Source organism: Anolis carolinensis, unplaced genomic scaffold (assembly GCF_035594765.1).
Source record: "Anolis carolinensis isolate JA03-04 unplaced genomic scaffold, rAnoCar3.1.pri scaffold_15, whole genome shotgun sequence".
Classification (NCBI taxonomy): Eukaryota; Metazoa; Chordata; class Lepidosauria; order Squamata; family Dactyloidae; genus Anolis; species Anolis carolinensis.
Window position 1 is genome coordinate 11278580 of NW_026943826.1, and position 20142 is coordinate 11298721.

Sequence of the window (20142 nt, forward strand, 5' to 3'; positions counted from 1 at the left end):
AACTAGGTTATTTTAGACTCCGGACGACATGGCCTAATGCTTTACAGAAAGGTCTAAACCAGGAGTCTGCAAACTATGGCCCGCGGGCCACATGCGGCCCATCGAAGCCATTTATCCGGCCCCAATGGCACAAAGGCAGAAAGGGGTTGGACTTAATGGCCCAAGGGGTCTCTTCCAACCCTCTTTATTATTATTATTATTATTATTATTATTATTATTATTATTATTATTATTATTAATATTATTATTATTAACATTGAGGCTGGGTGGCCATCTGTCAGGGTGCTTTGCTTGTGCTTTTGGTGCACAAAGGCAGAAGGGGTTTTGGCTAAATGGCCCAAGGGGTCTCTTCCAACCCTCTTTATTATTGTTATTATTATTATTATTATTATTATTATTATTATTATTATTATTATTATTGCTTGGTGGCCAACTATAGTCCAGCCCTCCAGTGGTCTAGGGGATCGTGAACCGGCCCCCTGTTTAAAAGGTTTGGGGACCCCTGGTCTAAACATCCTAGAGCAGAGCTTTCCAAACTATCTGTAGGTGCGTCACATGGATGTGTAGGTATGTTGCACAAATGTAACATCCAAAAAAGCAATACATCATATATTTTAATAATATACCATATATACTCGAATATAAGCCATAAATAGTTATACACTATTTTAAGTCTTTATCAACCAATCGTGTGTTGATAAATCACCTCCTTCTCCTCCCGTTGTCACTTGGGCTCTTTTTCTCTCCCTTGCCTACTTCTCCTCCTGTTGTCACTTGGGCTCCTTTTCTCTCCCTTGCCTACTTCTCCTCCCGTTATCACTTGGGCTCCTTTTCTCTCCCTCGCCTCCTTCTCCTCCCGTTGTCACTTGGGCTCCTTTTCTCTCCCTTACCTACTTCTCCTCCTGTTGTCACTTGGGCTCCTTTTCTCTCCCTCACCTCCTGTTATTACTTGGGCTCCTTTTCTCTCCCTTGCCTACTTCTCCTCTCGTTGTCACTTGGGCTCCTTTTCTCTCTCTTGCCTACTTCTCCTCCCGTTGTCACTTGGGCTCCTTTTCTCTCTCTTGCCTACTTCTCCTCCCGTTATCACTTGGGCTCCTTTTCTCTCCCTTGCCTCCTTCTCCTCCCATTATCACTTGGGCTCCTTTTCTGTCCCTCACCGCCTTCTCCTCCCGTTGTCACTTGGGGTCCCTGTAAGGTATGTAACCCTCTGTGTTGCTGTCCAGCAGGGTGGAAAAACGGAAGGTGGCCGACTCAGTGGGAGCGCTCAAGGAGAAGTACCTGAGACCGTCACCGCTGCTCTTCCATCCCCAGGTAAGGCTTTCAGCGTCTAAAGAGATGGAGTAAACCTGTTCTTGCTGCCCAAAGACTAGAACCAGACAAAAATACGAAAAACGAGATGACACGAATGAAACTACACGAAATGAATAGCCATTCTGTACAAAAGCACAACACTAATGATAGCCTTAGTAAGTATCCTCTCTGAGTTAACCAACATTAGCTGTTGCTGTTGTCTTAGGTGTCTTAGGAGACATTAGTCCCAATCAGGCGCAAATAATTAGCAATATCTCGATCCCCTTTCTGCTGCAAATGGTGAGCGCCTCCTCTCTGGTTTCATTGTTTCCTCGCTGGAACGTTTCCCACCCCAATACATCTCTGTGAAAAGCCGGACTTGGCCGCTTTCAAAGCTAAACTTAGTCCCGTCATTGTTTTGTCTCGGCCTGAGAGTTTTGTTAATAACTTCCTCCGATTTTCCTCTCGGAGGGACCCCACAATGGTGACGGTCCAGCCAGGAACATCCTGCGTTTGTGTGGGTCAGAATAGCAAGGAGAGCGGCCGCCGAAGGAGCCCCGATGGATCGCTATCCAGCCAGTCTGGCGAGAAAGATATACGCTCCGAACAAGAGGAAAGGCAGGCTAATAAAACTGAACGCAGGGGAAATTGCTGCCACGCTAATGTCCCATTAAGCTATTTTGTACCATGCTTGGCTAAAGTCATGGAGACAGTGGTGGCACTCCGGCTCCAGACGCACCTAGACATTATCTAGACGATCTCATAAGAACATCTAGATCGTCTCATAAGACCATAGGTGAGAAAAGCGACCCTCAAAGGACATCTAGATGGTTTCATAGGACCATAGGTAAGGAAAGTGACCTCCAAAAGCCATCTAGATGGTCTCATAGGACCATAGGTGAGAAAAGTGACCTCCAAAAGCCATCTAGATGGTTTCATAGGACCATAGGTAAGAAAAGTGACCTCCAAAAGCCATCTAGATGGTTTCATAGGACCATAGGTAAGAAAAGTGACCTCCAAAAGGTATCTAGATGGCTTCATAGGACCATAGGTGAGGAAAGTGACCTCCAAAAGCCATCTAGATGGTCTCATAGGACTATAGGTAAGGAAACTGACCTCCAAAAGCCATCTAGACAGTCTCATAGGACCATAGGTAAGGAAAGTGACCTCCAAAAGCCATCTAGATGGTCTCATAGGACCATAGGTGAGAAAAGTGACCTCCAAAAGCCATCTAGATGGTTTCATAGGACCATAGGTAAGAAAAGTGACCTCCAAAAGCCATCTAGATGGTTTCATAGGACCATAGGTAAGAAAAGTGACCTCCAAAAGGTATCTAGATGGCTTCATAGGACCATAGGTGAGGAAAGTGACCTCCAAAAGCCATCTAGATGGTCTCATAGGACTATAGGTAAGGAAACTGACCTCCAAAAGCCATCTAGACAGTCTCATAGGACCATAGGTAAGGAAAGTGACCTCCAAAAGCCATCTAGATGGTCTCATAGGACTATAGGTAAGGAAAGTGACCTCCAAAAGCCATCTAGACAGTCTCATAGGACCATAGGTAAGGAAAGTGACCTCCAAAAGTCATCTAGATGGTCTCATAAGACCATAGGTAAGCAAAGAGGCCTCCAAAGACCAAGTAGACTTAGGTCAACCCTAAGTCTAAAGTTTAGGACAGGGGCCTTGGAGGGCTGCAATCCCGGTGGTGTGGCCTTTGCTTGGGGACTGCTTCCCACCATATTTAATTTGCTTGAGGTTTCTTTATTGAGAGAAGCTGGCTCATAAAGGCATCACACATGACGGCTTTGCAAACCAGTCCAACCTGGATACATGCTGGTGTCGGTGAGAGCCGACAGAGAGAGCAACTACTTTCCGTCTGCTGATCATAGACAACTCTGGTAAATGTTTGATAGACAAAACATTCCCTCCTCTTTTTTTCTTACTCTGGATGATACTCATCCTTCTGTATATACAAATTCCACACCAATGGAGAGAGTAAGGAACACTGGGGTGTCTATGGTGGAGGAAAAACAGGAAATCTAGGAGAAAAATTGTCTTTCTCTTGGGTATTGGTCAGGATGGTTTTTGTGGAGGACATTGGCAGCACTCTTGGAAATATATGTCAAATGCAAGGCTCACGGACCGAATCCAGCCCGACCACATCCAGCATGGAACCAGACTTGAATTTTCTCTTTCAGCCTCACAAAACCGGAGAGTAATTGTTTTGCCTGCGGGGTCTGTTTAGAAACCGAAATCACTTGCTTGGTAACTTATTGACTTTGTTATTGCTGCATTCCTGAGCATGCTTGGCACACATTCCTGCACATATTTGGTGCAGCTTCCCATCCAATTGCCAATGCGCTTAGATACATTTGAGGAAGGGAGTGAAATGGCAAAAATAAAGAAGATAAATATATATATATTCTTAATTCATTCATTCCTGGTTTGGAATAGGCAGTAAGAGCACCTAAAGCTTCGGAGAACTTCTGTTCAACAATTTCAAAGTTCTCTGCTTGAGCGGTGATGGCAGATCGTCAGCATTGATGGAACTCTCTCATTTGTGTAAATGTTAAACAAAAAAAGGATAAATATATATTCATAACTAGCTGTGCCCAGCCACACGATGCTATGGCTTATGGGAATGCTTTATTGGCCAGGTGGAATAGCAGTGAATAGCCTTGCAGCCTCAAAAGCCTGAACCCTGGCTGTATCAAGGGTGTTGCTAGGAGACAAAGTGGGCGGGGCCTAAAGGGGTCAGGGCCTACCCTTCTGACCAGCAACCAGGGTTGAAAACGGCTCTTCCTCATTCTCTAATTTGGACTTTATTTTCCAGGTTTTTGGTTTGAAAGACATAGATTGGATGACTATGTCTTTTGTGGCCAAATTTGGTGCGATTTGGTTGAGTGGTTTTGTTGTTTACTCATTCCTACAAACGTACATTACATACATACATATCTATATATATATATGTAACTTCATTCCTGGTTTGGATAAATGAATTCTATAAGTGTGTTGTCGAAGGCTTTCATGGCCGGAATCACTGGGTTGTTGTGAGTTTTCCGGGCTCTCCAGCCATATTCCAGAAGCATTCCCTCCTGACGTTTCGCCCACATCTCTGACAGGCATCCTCAGAGGTTGCGGGATCCTGGAAATGAAGCAGGGTGCATGACAACAATGCCCATTAATATCACAACTTCCCAATCAGTCTAAAAATCTGCATTCATTACCACTGCTTAACAAGATCTCTCCCTGCAGATGTCGGCGATAGAAACCATGACGGAGAAACTGGAGAGCTTTGCAGCCATGAAGGCCGACCCCAGCGCCTCCTTGCAACCCCTCCCGCATCACCCCTTCAATTTCCGCTCGCCGCCCCCAACGCTGTCTGACCCCATTTTGCGCAAAGGAAAAGAACGCTATACCTGCAGGTAAACATTGACAGAGTCCATAGAGTCAATGCTGAGAACAAAACAAGGAGCTCAGATGGTCACTGGAGTGCGAGTCGTACAAAAAGACAACATTGCCGTGGAGTATGTGTTAATGCAGCAGTATGATTATCATTGTCTTGAGTTTCAAGCTGCAGTGAGATGAGCCATGATTCCATGTAAGGGGAGGTGGTGCTTCAAGACGATAAGTAAAGTTGTCACAGTGTTTACAAATAGACAAAGAGCTTCCATTCTGCGGCATGGAATTGATTATGTCCTCGCCTTCCTTCCAGGTACTGCGGTAAGATCTTCCCGCGTTCGGCAAACCTGACCCGACATCTCCGAACTCACACAGGAGAACAACCGTACAGGTGAGCGGCAACATGGCTTGAGAAATCGAGGGAGGGAGAATACTATTCTACCGGATTTCCAGTTAGCATCCTATAGAATACTAGAAGTTGCATTCTATGGAATACTTTCATTTGCATCCTATGGAATACTAGCATTTGCAGCCTATAGAATCCTATTGTTTGCATCCTGTAGAATACTAGAATTTGTATCCTATGGAATCCTTTTGTTTGCATCCTATAGAATATTATAATTTGTATCCTATGGAATCCTTTCATTTGTATCCTATGGAATCCTGTCGTTTGCATCCTATAGAATACTATAATTTGTATCCTATGGAATCCTTTCATTTGTATCCTATGGAATCCTGTCATTTGCATCCTATGGAATATTATAATTTGTATCCTATGGAATCCTTTCATTTGTATCCTATGGAATCCTGTCATTTGCGTCCTATAGAATATTATAATTTGTATCCTATAGAATCTTGTTGTTTGTGTCCTATAGAATACTATTATTGCATCCTATGGATTCCTGTAATTTGCATCCTATCGAATTCTATCATTTGTACCCTATAGAATCCTATAGTTTGCATCCTATAGAATACTAGAATTTGTATCCTATGAAATCCGATAGTTTGCATCCTATAGAATTCTATAATTTGCATCTTATGGGGTCCAAAAATAAAGTTGTTGTTGTTATTATTATTATTATTATTATTATTATTATTATTATTATTATCATTATTACTATTACTATTATGAAGTCCTGTAGTTTGCATCCTATAGAAATCTATAGTTTGCATCCTATAGAATATTTGGCTTCCTATAGAATACTATTATTTGCATCCTATGGAATCCTATATTTTGCATCCTATGGAATCCTGTAGTTTGCATCCTATAGACTACTATAATTTGCATCCTATGGAATCCTATATTTTGCGTCCTATGCAATCCTGTCCTTTGCATCCTATGGAATCCTGTACTCTGCACATTTTTTAAAAATATAATGAGACGTGAAAAGAAGAATTGTATATAACACTTAAACTGCTACAGCCTACATCCTCGTTCTTGGATACTCCAATGCTGCCCTCTTCAGGCCTTCTGAACATCTCGCCAGCCCGAACGTCATTGCAGTCCATGGATAATATTGTTATTTCGATCTTATTTAACCACTTGTTCTTTTCTTCAACGCTTTCAGGTGTAAATATTGTGACAGGTCCTTCAGCATTTCCTCCAACCTCCAGCGCCACGTTCGAAACATTCACAACAAGGAGAAGCCATTCAAATGCCACCTGTGCAACCGGTGCTTCGGCCAGCAGACCAATCTCGACCGACATTTGAAGAAACACGAACACGAGAGTGTCCCAGGTAATGAAAGAGAGCCACAGGCTGAGAAGAAGTCAGCAAACGTGGAGGACTGTGAACTCCGTTAACCGTTCCTTCTTTGCCTTTTTGCGTTTTTCCTGCAGTGAGCCAGCACGCCGGAGTCATCACGAACCACTTGGGGAACAACGCCTCCTCTCCGACCTCAGAATCGGACAACCATGCACTTTTAGACGAGAAAGAAGACGCGTATTTCTCCGAAATCAGAAACTTTATTGCAAATAGCGAGATGAACCAATCGTCGGCTTTAGGGGAGAAAAGGTACGTACGTTGGACGGGTAACAGAGGTAGAATGCGCGCAAAGCACAACATTAAATAAATGAACTGAACCAGATGTACTTGAACTTTTAACGCTGTAAGGTTCATCTCGATTGGTTCATCTCGCTATTTGCAATAAAGTTTATTGCAAATAGCGAGATGAACCAATCGTCAGCTTTAGCGGAGAAAAGGTAAGCACATTGGATGGGTAACAGAGGTAGAATGAGCCCAAAGCACAACATTAAATAAATGAAATGAACGAGATGAACTTGAACTTTTAACGCAGTAAGGTTCATCTCGATTGGTTCATCTCGCTATTTGCAATCAAGTTTATTGCAAATAGCGAGATGAACCAATCGTCGGCTTTAGGGGAGAAAAGGTACGCACGTTGGACGGGTAACAGAGGTAGAATGCGCGCAAAGCACAACATTAAATAAATGAACTGAACCAGATGTACTTGAACTTTTAACGCTGTAAGGTTCATCTCAATTGGTTCATCTCGCTATTTGCAATAAAGTTTATTGCAAATAGTGAGATGAACCAATCGTCAGCTTTAGCAGAGAAAAGTTACGCACATTGGACGGGTAACAGAGGTAGAATGCGCACAAAGCATTACATTAAATAAATGAAATGAACCAGATGAACTTGAACTTTTAACGCAGTAAGGTTCATCTCAATTGGTTCATCTCGCTATTTGCAATAAAGTTTATTGCAAATAGCGAGATGAACCAATCGTCGGCTTTAGCGGAGAAAAGGTACTCACATTGGACGGGTAACAGAGGTGGAATGCGCACAAAGCACAACATTAAATAAATGAAATGAACGAGATGATCTTGAACTTTTAACGCAGTAAGGCAAGATGGCTCTCACATTGGTTAATTATCCCTGTGTAATTATCCCTCCCTGATAATTTGACATTGCTTTGCACCTTGGCCTGGATCTTTTGACCCAAATCGTGATTTTAATATTATTTTGTATATTGACTTTCTATGACTGTTTTTAATCATGTTGTAGTTTTATTTTTTGGTGATCTGTTTAATGTTTTTATTTGACTTGCGTTGTCGTATCCAGGCATGGCCCCATGTAAGCCGCCCCGAGTCCCTCTGGGGAGATGGGGCGGGATATAAGAATAAAATTATTATTATTATTATTATTATTATTATTATTATTATTATTATTATTGCTCAACTAATGACAAATCCACCTCACAGTAGTAGTGTCCAACCTACATTTTGCTCGTTTTTCTTTCTCTTGGCTTCATTATCTATTTTTCGGTCTCTCCCGTCAGGCCTGAAATCCAGAACGCTGACGGCAGCTCCCAATGCCACGGCCTGGCCAATGACAAAGCGGAAGAAGGGGACGAGGAAGAGGAAGAGCTGGAAGAGGAAGACGACGACAGCCTGACTGGGAAGTCGCAGGACGAGACGGGGTCGCCGACGACCGAGCCGCAAGGAGGGTATGAGGATGAGGAAGACGAGGAGGCCACATCTCTTACCATGAGTTTTGACCGCACCCGAAGGTGGGTAGCACAATACGCCTATCGAAGGGATGCCTGCTTCTCCCACCCCGTCGCCGGCAGGTCCTGGGGTGGCCATGAATCATGCACTTGGCAGTTCGTTTACTTGCTAGAACAATGCACATTTCGGGTTATTCATTTCTTTATTTTGCATTTTAGTGAACGATAGGGGTGTGCAAAGCGGCGGAAATCCAATTAGTAATTCGTTTCAGAGATTCGTAAAGTTCGGACGGGTCCCATTTCGTTACGTAATACGAATCTCCGAAGCTTCAGAATAGTTTCATTAGCGGCAATGGAGAAGATTTTGAGGCTCACACATAAACCCCACTTGCCTTAGTTTCCAACAGACCTCACAACCTCTGAGGATGCCTGCCACAGATGTGGGCGAAACGTCAGGAGAGGATGTTTCTGGAACGTGGCCATACAGCCCGGAAAACTTACAGTGACCCATTTTGAGGCTCGTTTCTCCATCATTTTTATGGCTATCAGGATGAAACTTGGCACACGTGTAGGCAATATTTACGACTTTGAGCCTGCCAAGTTTCAGAATGTTTCGGTCATCCACTGATTTTTAGGAATTTTTTAACCCGCTAGCCACAGTCCATACTCTATTTGTTCTACTCTATTTGAGATCATGAGTGCCAACGGCAGTGAGCTTTGTTAACCGTCCCCATCACCCAGATTCAGCAACCCAAACTTAATTATTATTGATTGATTGGTTTATAGTATTTATATTCCGCCCTTCTTCAGGGCGGATCACAACGCACACAGACACGGCAAACATTCCATGCCGTTTTTATACACATACAGGCAAATAGAGGTATTTCAGCATTTTCCAACTTCTGTGCCTGGAAGTTATGCTTAATTTTATTTATTTATTTATTTATTTGCAGTATTTATATTCCGCCCTTCTCACCCCGAAGGGGACTCGGGGCAGATCACATTACACATACAAGGCAAACATTCAATGCCTTAACATAGAACAAAGACAGAGACAAACGCAGGCTCCGAGCTGGCCTCGAACCCATGACCTCTTGGTCAGAGTGATTTGTTGCAGCTGGCTGCTCACCAGCCTGCACCACAGCCCGGGCCTAATTCCGGCCACAAGGGGGTGCCGTCACTCCATCCGCTAAGACAACGAGCCCTTTTTTGATCACAGAATTTCCTCCCTTGTTCTGTGATCGCCAGCATTTTTATGGGGTCATAAAATACCTCTCCGCTTTAAGCGGTTCCTAATTTCTCTACTCAGCGCTCAGCTGTTTTCGAACTGCTTAAGTGGACAGTAAGCTAGGCTTAACAGTCAAAGCTCAATCCAACTCGGCATTCAATCTTGCCGATCTTCCGATCGACAGTGATCTATTGCTGTTGGGGATTAACCATCCGGCCTATAATTGTGTATGTTCCTTGTGTCTGTTTCTGACCGTTGTCCTGTCGTTCTGTGTCTCCCTCCCGTTGGCCCCTCCGTTGTCGCATGCCTCGCTTTGCTCGCTTGCCATGGGCTCGCCTTTCCCCGACTGTGAAACCGTCCGTCCGATGCGCTAACAAGTCCCCTCCCTCCCTCCCCCTCCCCTCCTGGTCATTGGTACAGGTGTGTTGAGGAGGACGAAGCCGGCCTGTTAGATTTGGAGCAGATGCCGCATTTTGGGAAGGGGCTGGACCTCCGCAAGGCCTCCGAGGAAGCTTTTGAAGTTAAAGAGGTGTATAATGCTACCTTAGACTCTGAGGCAATAAAACAGACCCTATACAGGCAGGCTAAAAACCAGGTAGGTATTCGTTGGGACCCGGAAAGGGCTACTGTACGGTTGGCGCTGAGCTGGGTTTCTCAACAGCCCCAAAATATTTATTGGAATGGGTCGACAGGGGTCCATGGGTTGGCTATATATGTATAGGTCTATACACCTCTAGAGCAATAGATACATACAGCTTTACATCTATCAATTTGAAGTCTAGATCTAGATCTATGTATATATAGGTCTTTACACCTCTAGAGCAATAGATACATATAGCTTTACAGCTATCAATTTGAAGTCTAGATCTAGAGCTATGTATATATAGGTCTTTACACCTCTAGAGCAATAGATACATATAGCTTTACAGCTATCAATTTGAAGTCTAGATCTAGATCTATGTATATATAGGTCTTTACACCTCTAGAGCAATAGATACATATAGCTTTACAGCTATCAATTTGAAGTCTAGATCTAGAGCTATGTATATATAGGTCTTTACACCTCTAGAGCAATAGATACATATAGCTTTACAGCTATCAATTTGAAGTCTAGATCTAGATCTATGTATATATAGGTCTTTACACCTCTAGAGCAATAGATACATATAGCTTTACAGCTATCAATTTGAAGTCTAGATCTAGAGCTATGTATATATAGGTCTATACACCTCTAGAGCAATAGATACATACAGCTTTACATCTATCAATTTGAAGTCTAGATCTAGATTTGAAGTCTAGATCTATATATTTATAGGTCTATACACCTCTAGAGCAATCGATATATGTAGAGGTCTACACACCTATAAAGCATACAGAACTACACATCTATTGATTTGAAGTCTAGACCTATATATGTATAGGTCTATATACCTCTAGAGCAATAGATATATAGAGCTATAAATCTATCGATTTGAAGTCTAGATCTACATCTATATATGTAGAGGTCTACACACCTATAGAGCATATAGAGCTATACATCTATACATTTGAAGTCTAGATCTAGATCTATGTACTTATAGGCCTATACACCTCTAGAGCAATAGAAATATAGAGCTATAAATCTACAGATTTAAAGTCTAGATCTATATATGTAGAGGTCTACACACCTATAGAGCATACAGAACTACACATCTATTGATTTGAAGTCTAGACCTATATATGTATAGGTCTATATACCTCTAGAGCAATAGATATATAGAGCTATAAATCTATCGATTTGAAGTCTAGATCTACATCTATATATGTAGAGGTCTACACACCTATAGAGCATATATAGCTATACATCTATTGATTTGAAGTTTAGATCTATATATGTATCGGTCTATACACCTCTAGAGCAATATATAGAGAGAGCTATAAATCTACAGATTTAAAGTCTAGATCTAGATCTATATATGTATCGGTCTATAAACCTATAAAGCAATTGATATATAGAGCTATACATCTATCGATTTGAGGTCTAGATCTACATCTATATATGTATACGTCTATACACATCTAGAGCAATAGATATACAGTATTGAGCTATACATCTATAGATCTACAGATCTATATAGATCCCCAGCTCACTTTCAGGGAACAAGAATACTGACGTTGTTTGGAAAGATAACATCTTTTATAGTCTATAAGATCTATAGATCTATATATTTATAGCGATCTAGATCTATAGATCTGTCTATGCAACAGAGGGGTTGTTTCTCGTTTCCACGCATGCCTCTTGTCTTCTGTCATTTCTTACTAATACGCTGGAGCTGTACTAATGTATAGATGTTGTATGTCTGTTGCTTTTATTTTTCCCCTGCCATGTCAGGCTTCGTGTTTGATCAATACTTTGGGGGCCGTTCTTTACAAACCCTGCTTCAGGAGAGAAAATAATAATAATAATAATTATTATTATTATTATTATAATATACTTTGCTCAGGGCGGATGTAATGCTTTTATACATTTAACAAAGACAGACAATACAAACAGAGGTAAAGGCTTTCCCCATCTTTTCAATTTCTGGCCACAGGAGGGTGCTGTCAATCCATTTTCCATGCCGAGGAGCTTTGTCGTCCTTAGACATCCTCCCGATCGAATCACCGGCATGTCCTTATAGGCGACTTTTATTACCTCCCTGCTTAAAGGGTCGGGCTGTGGTGCAGCTGGTTAGTAGCCAGCTGCAATAAATCACTACTGGGATCAAGGCCCAGGTCGGATTGAGCTCCCGACCATCAATAGTCTAGCTCGCTGCCCACCTAAGCAGCTTGAAAAACAGTTGCATCTGTCAAGTAGGAAATTTAAGTACCGCTTTATGCGGGGAAGCTAATTTAACTTAATTTACGACACCATAAAAAAACTGCCATCAACTTGCAGAAAAGAATGAGGAAGTACTACCATCAAGGGCTCGGGGGTCACAAGTGGCAGCTCCCCCATGTGGCTGGAATCGAGCATACTCTCATGAAGCCAGAAGCTGGAAAAAATATTAAATTACCTCTGTGTCCGTCTATATATGTCGTATGTCTAATGGCATTGAATGTTTGCCATGTATATGTACATTACGATCTGCTCTGAGTCCCCTTCGGGATGAGAAGAAAGGGCAGAATATGAATACTGTAAATAAATAAAATAAATAAATACCTATTTATCTACCCACATATCTGTTTGTGATCTGCTAGGTGGGCAGGGAACTAGGACGATAACGGCAGGTGCTCACCCCGACCCGGGCTCGAACTGTCAACCTTCCGATCGGCAGGACTTTCTGCAACTAGCAGTTTAGCCCGATCCCGATGCTTAAATCCCTTTTGAATGGACTCTTTTCCATCCTATCTCTATGCCCTGGCAGGCCTAGAAGATCCTTAGGGCCACGCTAAATTGAAAGCAGGACAGGGTTGGAAGATGGGGAACATGGACTATGGGAAACTGGACATTGTTTGAGGGTGAGGTTGGCACGTGTTATTGACGCTCTCCTCCCCTTGCTGTTTTCTGCTTCCGTCCTAGGCTTATGCAATGATGTTGTCCCTTTCCGAGAACACGCCACTCCATCCCTCTTCCCAGAATTCTCTGGATGCTTGGTTGAGCATGGCGGGGGCGGCTTCGGAGCCGGGAGGGTTCGGCTCCGTCGGCCATCTCTGAGGGGTCCGAGGGGGGCACCTGGCCGGAAACGTTTCCGGGTGCCACGCGGGGCCCTCTCTGAAATCCCGGCCAAAGGAAGACTGATCGGGGAGGAGAAACCCGCCACCGACGACAACCCATCTCCTGTTGGGTCCAACGGGGCACCACCACCACCCCCAGCAGCCTCACGATCCCGCCATCTCCGACGATGCATAGCACATACTGGGAGTCCTGCGGGGAAAACATTTGGGACCCGCAAATGTCCCCCAGTCCCGTTTGCTGAGCCAGCAAGAACAGACTTGTAAACTTACGAAACCGTGAAGTCCTTGGATCCTCATGATCACAGACGTTCTCGGCCAGGTCTCATCCTCATCAAGTCACTGGAGCTCCACTGAGATTTCAAACACTGTTTGACTTTCTTCTACTGATTCCTTTCCCCTCCTTTTTGAAACAAGTGTCAAATTCAAGTCCGTGGGTGATTATGGTGTGGACCCGTCTCCGAAAGTATTGACCCAAGGAGGTGACCATCTCTGATCGTATGGACCTAAGTAGGATACAATCTCCAAACGTATTGACCCAAGTAGGTGACCATCTCCGAACTTATTGACCCAAGGAGGTGACCATCTCTGATCGTATGGACCCAAGTAGGAAACCATCTCCGAACGTATTGACCCAAGTAGGCAACCATCTCCAAATGTATTGACCCAAGTAGGAGACCATCTCCGAACGTACTGACCCAAGTAGGAGACCACCTCCGAACATATTGACCCAAGTAGGAGACCATCTCCAAACGTACTGACCCAAGTAGGCGACCATCTCCAAATGTATTGACCCAAGTAGGCGAACATCTCTGAACGCATTGACCCAAGTAGGCAACCATCTCCAAATGTATTGACCTAAGTAGGAGACCATCTCCGAACGTATTGACCCAAGTAGGCAACCATCTCCGAATTTATTGACCCAAGTAGGTGACCATTTCCAAACGTATTGATCCAAGTAGGAGACCATCTCTGAATGTATTGACCCAAGTAGGTGACCATTTCCGAACTTATTGACCCAAGTAGGCAACCATCTCTGAACTTATTGACCCAAGTAGGCAACCATCTCCGAATTTATTGACCCAAGTAGGTGACCATTTCCAAACGTATTGATCCAAGTAGGCAACCATCTCCAAATGTACTAACCCAAGTAGGAGGCCATCTCCAAACGTATTGACCCAAGTAGGTGACCATTTCTGAACGTATTGACCCAAGTAGGTGACCATCTCCGAACATAAATCACTCCAATCCGATGTTCTTTCTCCCTTGTGGTCTCCTGTCCCCAGCTGATGGAAAATGATGTATATTTTTGACGCTGAACACAATCCATGGGATTTCCCAGTCCTGCCTTGATCGGAGAACGGTTGCCCGCAAGGATTGTCACCATTGTCACGTCCACAAAGAGAGAGGAGCAAACCTGTTCCTTCTGACTGACAGGCGCCAGTTACGAATGTACAGACCCAACCCAGAAAGCATCGCAAGTCTTATTTTCACATATCCGTATTGCTTTTCTCCAATGTTTTGGCTGAAAAGGACCTTGAGAAGGAGGAATCCTTTGTCAGCAAAACTTCGGGAGAGAATGTTTCTGGAACATGGCCATACAGTCCAGAAAACTCAGAGCAACCCAGGAAAAGGTTTTCATATTGCCACCTAGTGGCTATTTAAGGCATTACATGGTTTCGTTTATACACTGTGTTTATGACAGCAGATGCTTTAGCTGTACTCCATATAAAGGAAAAGAGCCTGTTTAGGAAGCCTTTGCAGATGCCGATTTGTTACCAGTCAATGTTGGATGTTGGTCCCTATTTTGTATCACTATATACCCGCAATCGCGTCAAACTTCCTCGGGTGGAAAGGGGTCACGAGTGGGAACGTTTAAGAAGCCCTGGTATAGACGATAAGTCACATAATAATTTCATCTTAGTCCACCTAGCCCTGAAGGAACACACAACGAAAGCTATCCAAGTTTGCAGATGTCGAAAGAGAACAATTCATAGAATATTAGAGTTTGAAGAGACCTCGTGGGCCACACTCCAGGGCAGAGAGTTCCACTGCTGAACAACTCTCGCAGTGAGGAAGTTCTTCCTCATGTTCAGGTGGAATCTCCTTTCCTGTATCCTTCATTCCATTCTGTTACAAAACTGTTCTTTTCCAAAATATATTTCATTTTTCAGGGTTCGGTTCCAGGACCATACTTCCTGGACGTAAAAATCAGTCCATGTTATTTGGCAACAAGAAAAGGTTTTCTGATTGCCACCTAGTGGCTGTTTTAGGCATGACAGGAGTCCGTTTGTACAGTGTTTACAACGGAGTCCACAAAAACGGGACCCCTAATATAGAACATTTCCAAGCAGTGGTTGGTTAAATCCATACACACACACACACACACACACACACACTTACATACATACACACACACATGTATGTATGTATGGGTCTGTGTGATATGTGGATGATAGCGATCTGGATCCATTGGTTTTCATTTCTGGAGAAGCAGAAAGCAAAATGAGTCCATCTTCTGCCCATTGGAGCTTTATGTTTCATGTCATGCGCATAAGCGCATATGATGGTGGTTAAGTTATGTATGGGTGTGTGTGTTATGTGGATGATAGGAATTTGGTTCCATTGGTTCTCGTTTCTGGAGCACCAGAAAACAAAATGAGTCCATCTTCTGCCCGTTGGAGCTTTATGTTTCATGTCATGCGCATAAGCGCATATGATGGTGGTTATGTATGGGTGTGTGTGTTATGTGGATGATAGCAATTGGGATCCATTGGTTCTCGTTTCTGGAGCACCAGAAAGCAAGATGAGTCTGTCTTCTGCCCGTTGGAGCTTTATGTTTCATGTCATGCGCATAAGCGCATATGATGGTGGTTATATATGGGTGGGTGTGATATGTGGATGATAGCTATTTGGATCCATTGGTTTTCATTTCTGGAGAAGCAGAAAGCAAGATGAGTCCATCTTCTGCCTGTTGGAGCTTTATGTTTCATGTCATGTGCATAAGTGCATATGATGGTTATGTATGGGTGTGTTATGTGGATGATAACAATCTGGATCTATTGGTTTTCATTTCTGGAGCACCAGAAAGCAAGATGAGTCTTCTGCCCGTTGGAGCTTTATGTATCATGTCATGCGCATAAGCGCATATGATGATGGTTATGTATGGGTGTGTTTGTTATGTGGATGATAGCTATCTGGATCCATTGGTTTTCATTTCTGGAGAAGCAGAAAGCAAGATGAGTCTGTCTTCTGCCCGTTGGAGCTTTATGTTTCATGTCATGCGCATAAGCGCATATGATGGTGGTTATGTATGGGTGTGTGTGTTAGGTGGATGATAGCAATTGGGATCCATTGGTTTTCATTTCTGGAGAAGCAGAAAGCATGAGTCTGTCTACTGCCTGTTGGAGCTTTATGTTTCATGTCATGCGCATAAGCGCATATGGTGGTTATTTATGGGTGTGTATTATGTGGATGATAGCAATTGGGATCCATTGGTTCTCGTTTCTGGAGCACCAGAAAGCAAGATGAGTCTGTCTTCTGCCCGTTGGGGCTTTATGTTTCATGTCATGCGCATAAGCGCATATGATGGTGGTTATGTATGGGTGTGTTTGTTATGTGGATGATAGCTATCTGGATCCATTGGTTTTCATTTCTGAAGAAGCAGAAAGCAAGATGAGTCTGTCTTCTGCCCATTGGAGCTTTATATTTCATGTCATGCGCATAAGCGCATATGATGGTGGTTATGTATGGGTGTGTGTGTTAGGTGGATGATAGCAATTGGGATCCATTGGTTTTCATTTCTGGAGAAGCAGAAAGCAAGATGAGTCCATCTTCTGCCTGTTGAAGCATATTTCATGACATTCTGCGCATAAGCGCATATGATGGCGGTTATGTTGGATCTCCCTTTCTCTTTGAATTTTGGGACATTACATGAAAGCACTTGTTCGATGATGATGATGGGGTTCCTGGGCCACAAACGGGAGGAAAGTCAATGCAGAGGGACAAAGGAGACCTAGGTCTGGCCGATTGTACCAAATGTGAGCTGCAAATACGAAGCACTGGAACGCATTTCTCTCCAAATGTACTGCAAGCTACTGACTTAACCTTCATTGTTTTAATATGCTGTAATTTTTTTTTTGTCGTGGGAGGGCGGGGGGCTGTATCCTGATGTAGAAACTGATCCGAAATAATGAAGGAACGGTGCTCAACGGATGGGCACCTCGGCGGGCGGGCGGACACCTTCTGTAACGCTCCCCCGTGACATCCGCAAAGCCATGGGACTCTTTCCTTTATATTTAACAGAAACTGTGATTAAAAGGTTTTGTTTCTCCTCGAAATCCAAGTCTTTTCTTTCCGCCTCTTCCCGGTTCCTCCGAGAAGAACTAACAACCAATCTTGAAGCAGCGGCGTCCAACCTTTGGTCTTCCAGGTCTTCGGGACTTCAGCTCCCAGAATCCCAGCTGGCAAGGACTTCTCGGAGTTGGAGTCCCAAACTTAGAGGACCAAAAGTTAAAGAGAGCATCCCTCCGGAGATCAGGAGGAAACGTTGTGTGGAATTGCCCCACTCAACATACTTACATCTGGTTTCATTGATCCACGTCCAACACTCTATGTCCTCAGTCTCTAGATGTTCTCCAGGTCCTCCAAGATGAGTCTTTCATCTCAATAGGGTTCGCTATTGTCCACAGTGTTGTATTTCCATGATAAGTACACGAAAGGATACACTGCTATCCTTCATGTTCAGGAGCTACGGGCACGTCTACACTGACCACTTCATGCGGGATGGAAGCGGCAGAGGAGGAGACCGTCCCAACAATGGAGCTGATCTCAAGCTCAGGTACCAGGTTGCAGTTGAGACGGTGCTTAGACGCAGTTCTGAGATCTGCAGTATCCATGGCTTTGGCATTTTTTGGATCACCATGGATGGCCCTCTGCCAGGGGTGCTTGGATTGTGTTTTCCTGCGCGGTAGGGGGTTGGACTGGATGGTCCTTGGAGTCCCTTCCAACTTTAGGATTCTGTCTGTCTATCCATCCATCTTAGAGGGTTGGGCTGGATGGCCCTTGAAGTGTCTTCCAACTCTATATTTCTAACTATCTTTTATGGTTGGACTGGATGGCCCTTGGGGTCCCTTCCATCCCTAGGATTCTGTCCATCCATCCATCCATCTTAGAGGGTTGGGCTGGATGGTCCTTGGAGTGTCTTCCGGCTCTAAGAGTCAACCTATATTTCTAATTATCTCTTATGTTTGGACTGGATTGTCACTGGGATTCTTCCGACTCTAGGATTCTGTCTATCCATCCACCCATCTTAGAAGGTTGGGCTGGATGGCCCTTGGGTGTCTTCAAGCTCTAAGAGTCCTATCCATCTATCTATCTATCTATCTTTCTTTCTTTCTTTCTTTCTTTCTTTCTTTCTTTCTTTCTTTCTATCAAACTATCTATCTATCTATCTATCCATCTCTTATGGTTGGGCTGGATGGCCCTTGGGTGTCTTCAAACTCTTAAGAGTCCTATCTATCTATCTATCTATCTATCTATCTATCTATCTATCTTTTTATCCATCTCTTACGGTTGGGATGGATGGCCCTTGGTGTCTTCAAGGTCTGAGATCTATCTATCTATCTATCTATCTATCTATCTATCTATCTATCTATCTATCTATCTAAATTTCTTTCTCTCTCTCTATCCATCTCTTATCCATCTCCTATCCATCTATCTATCTATCTATCTATCTATCTATCTATCTTTCTTTCTTTCTTTCTTTCTTTCTTTCTATCGAACTATCTATCTATCTATCTATCTATCCATCTCTTATGGTTGGGCTGGATGGCCCTTGGGTGTCTTCAAGCTCTAAGAGTCTGATCTATCTATCTATCTATCTATCTATCTATCTATCTATCTATCTATCTATATTTCTATCCATCTCTTACAGTTGGGATGGATGGCCGTTGGGCGTCTTCAAGCTCTAAGAGATCTATCTATCTATCTATCTATCTATCTATCTATCTATCTATCTAATATCTATCTATCTATCTTTCTATCCATCTCTTATGGTTGGGCTGGATGGCCCTTGGGTGTCTTCAAACTCTTAAGAGTCCTATCTATCTATCTATCTATCTATCTATCTATCTATCTATCTTTTTATCCATCTCTTACGGTTGGGATGGATGGCCCTTGGTGTCTTCAAGGTCTGAGATCTATCTATCTATCTATCTATCTATCTATCTATCTATCTATCTATCTAAATTTCTTTCTCTCTCTCTATCCATCTCTTATCCATCTCCTATCCATCTATCTATCTATCTATCTATCTATCTATCTATCTTTCTTTCTTTCTTTCTTTCTTTCTTTCTATCGAACTATCTATCTATCTATCTATCTATCTATCTATCCATCTCTTATGGTTGGGCTGGATGGCCCTTGGGTGTCTTCAAGCTCTAAGAGTCTGATCTATCTATCTATCTATCTATCTATCTATCTATCTATCTATCTATATTTCTATCCATCTCTTACAGTTGGGATGGATGGCCGTTGGGCGTCTTCAAGCTCTAAGAGATCTATCTATCTATCTATCTATCTATCTATCTAATATCTATCTATCTATCTTTCTATCCATCTCTTATGGTTGGGCTGGATGGCCGTTGGGTGTCTTCAAGCTCTATGAGATCTATCTATCTATCTATCTATCTATCTATCTATCTATCTATCCATCTCTTATGGTTGGGCTGGATGGCCCTTGGGTGTCTTCAAGCTCTATGAGATCTATCTATCTATCTATCTATCTATCATCTATCTTTCTATCCATCTTTTATGGTTGGGCGGGATGGCCCTTTGGTGTCTTTAAGCTCTAAGAGTCCGATCTATCCATCTATCTATCTTTCTATCCATCTCTTACGGTTGGGTTGGATGGACCTTGGGTGTCTTCAAGATCTCAGAGTTCTATCTATCTATCTATCCATCCATCTCTTACGGTTGGGCTAGATGGCCCTTGGGTGTCTTCAAGCTCTAAGAGTCTTATCTATCTATCTATCTTTCTCTCCATCTCTAATGGATATCTCT

At 43.1% G+C, this 20142-nt stretch overlaps 1 protein-coding gene across 4 annotated transcripts in view; it reads left to right on the top strand.

The window, feature by feature from the left end:
• The window catches only part of prdm16 (PR/SET domain 16), a 311758-nt gene that overhangs the window by 290151 nt on the left and 1465 nt on the right, over nucleotides 1-20142 (top strand). For 2 of the 4 annotated variants that reach the window (XM_062965608.1, XM_062965610.1), the window contains exons 10-17: nucleotides 1224-1311; nucleotides 4546-4715; nucleotides 5006-5083; nucleotides 6261-6430; nucleotides 6532-6706; nucleotides 7992-8222; nucleotides 9808-9982; nucleotides 12929-20142. The exon at nucleotides 12929-20142 is cut by the window's right edge and continues 1465 nt beyond it. In XM_062965608.1, coding sequence (XP_062821678.1) covers nucleotides 1224-1311; nucleotides 4546-4715; nucleotides 5006-5083; nucleotides 6261-6430; nucleotides 6532-6706; nucleotides 7992-8222; nucleotides 9808-9982; nucleotides 12929-13063 — 1222 coding nt within the window. In that variant the 3' untranslated portion in view covers nucleotides 13064-20142. The remainder of the gene's footprint in view (nucleotides 1-1223; nucleotides 1312-4545; nucleotides 4716-5005; nucleotides 5084-6260; nucleotides 6431-6531; nucleotides 6707-7991; nucleotides 8223-9807; nucleotides 9983-12928) is intronic. The other 2 variants (XM_062965609.1, XM_062965611.1) reach the window with 2 other exon arrangements.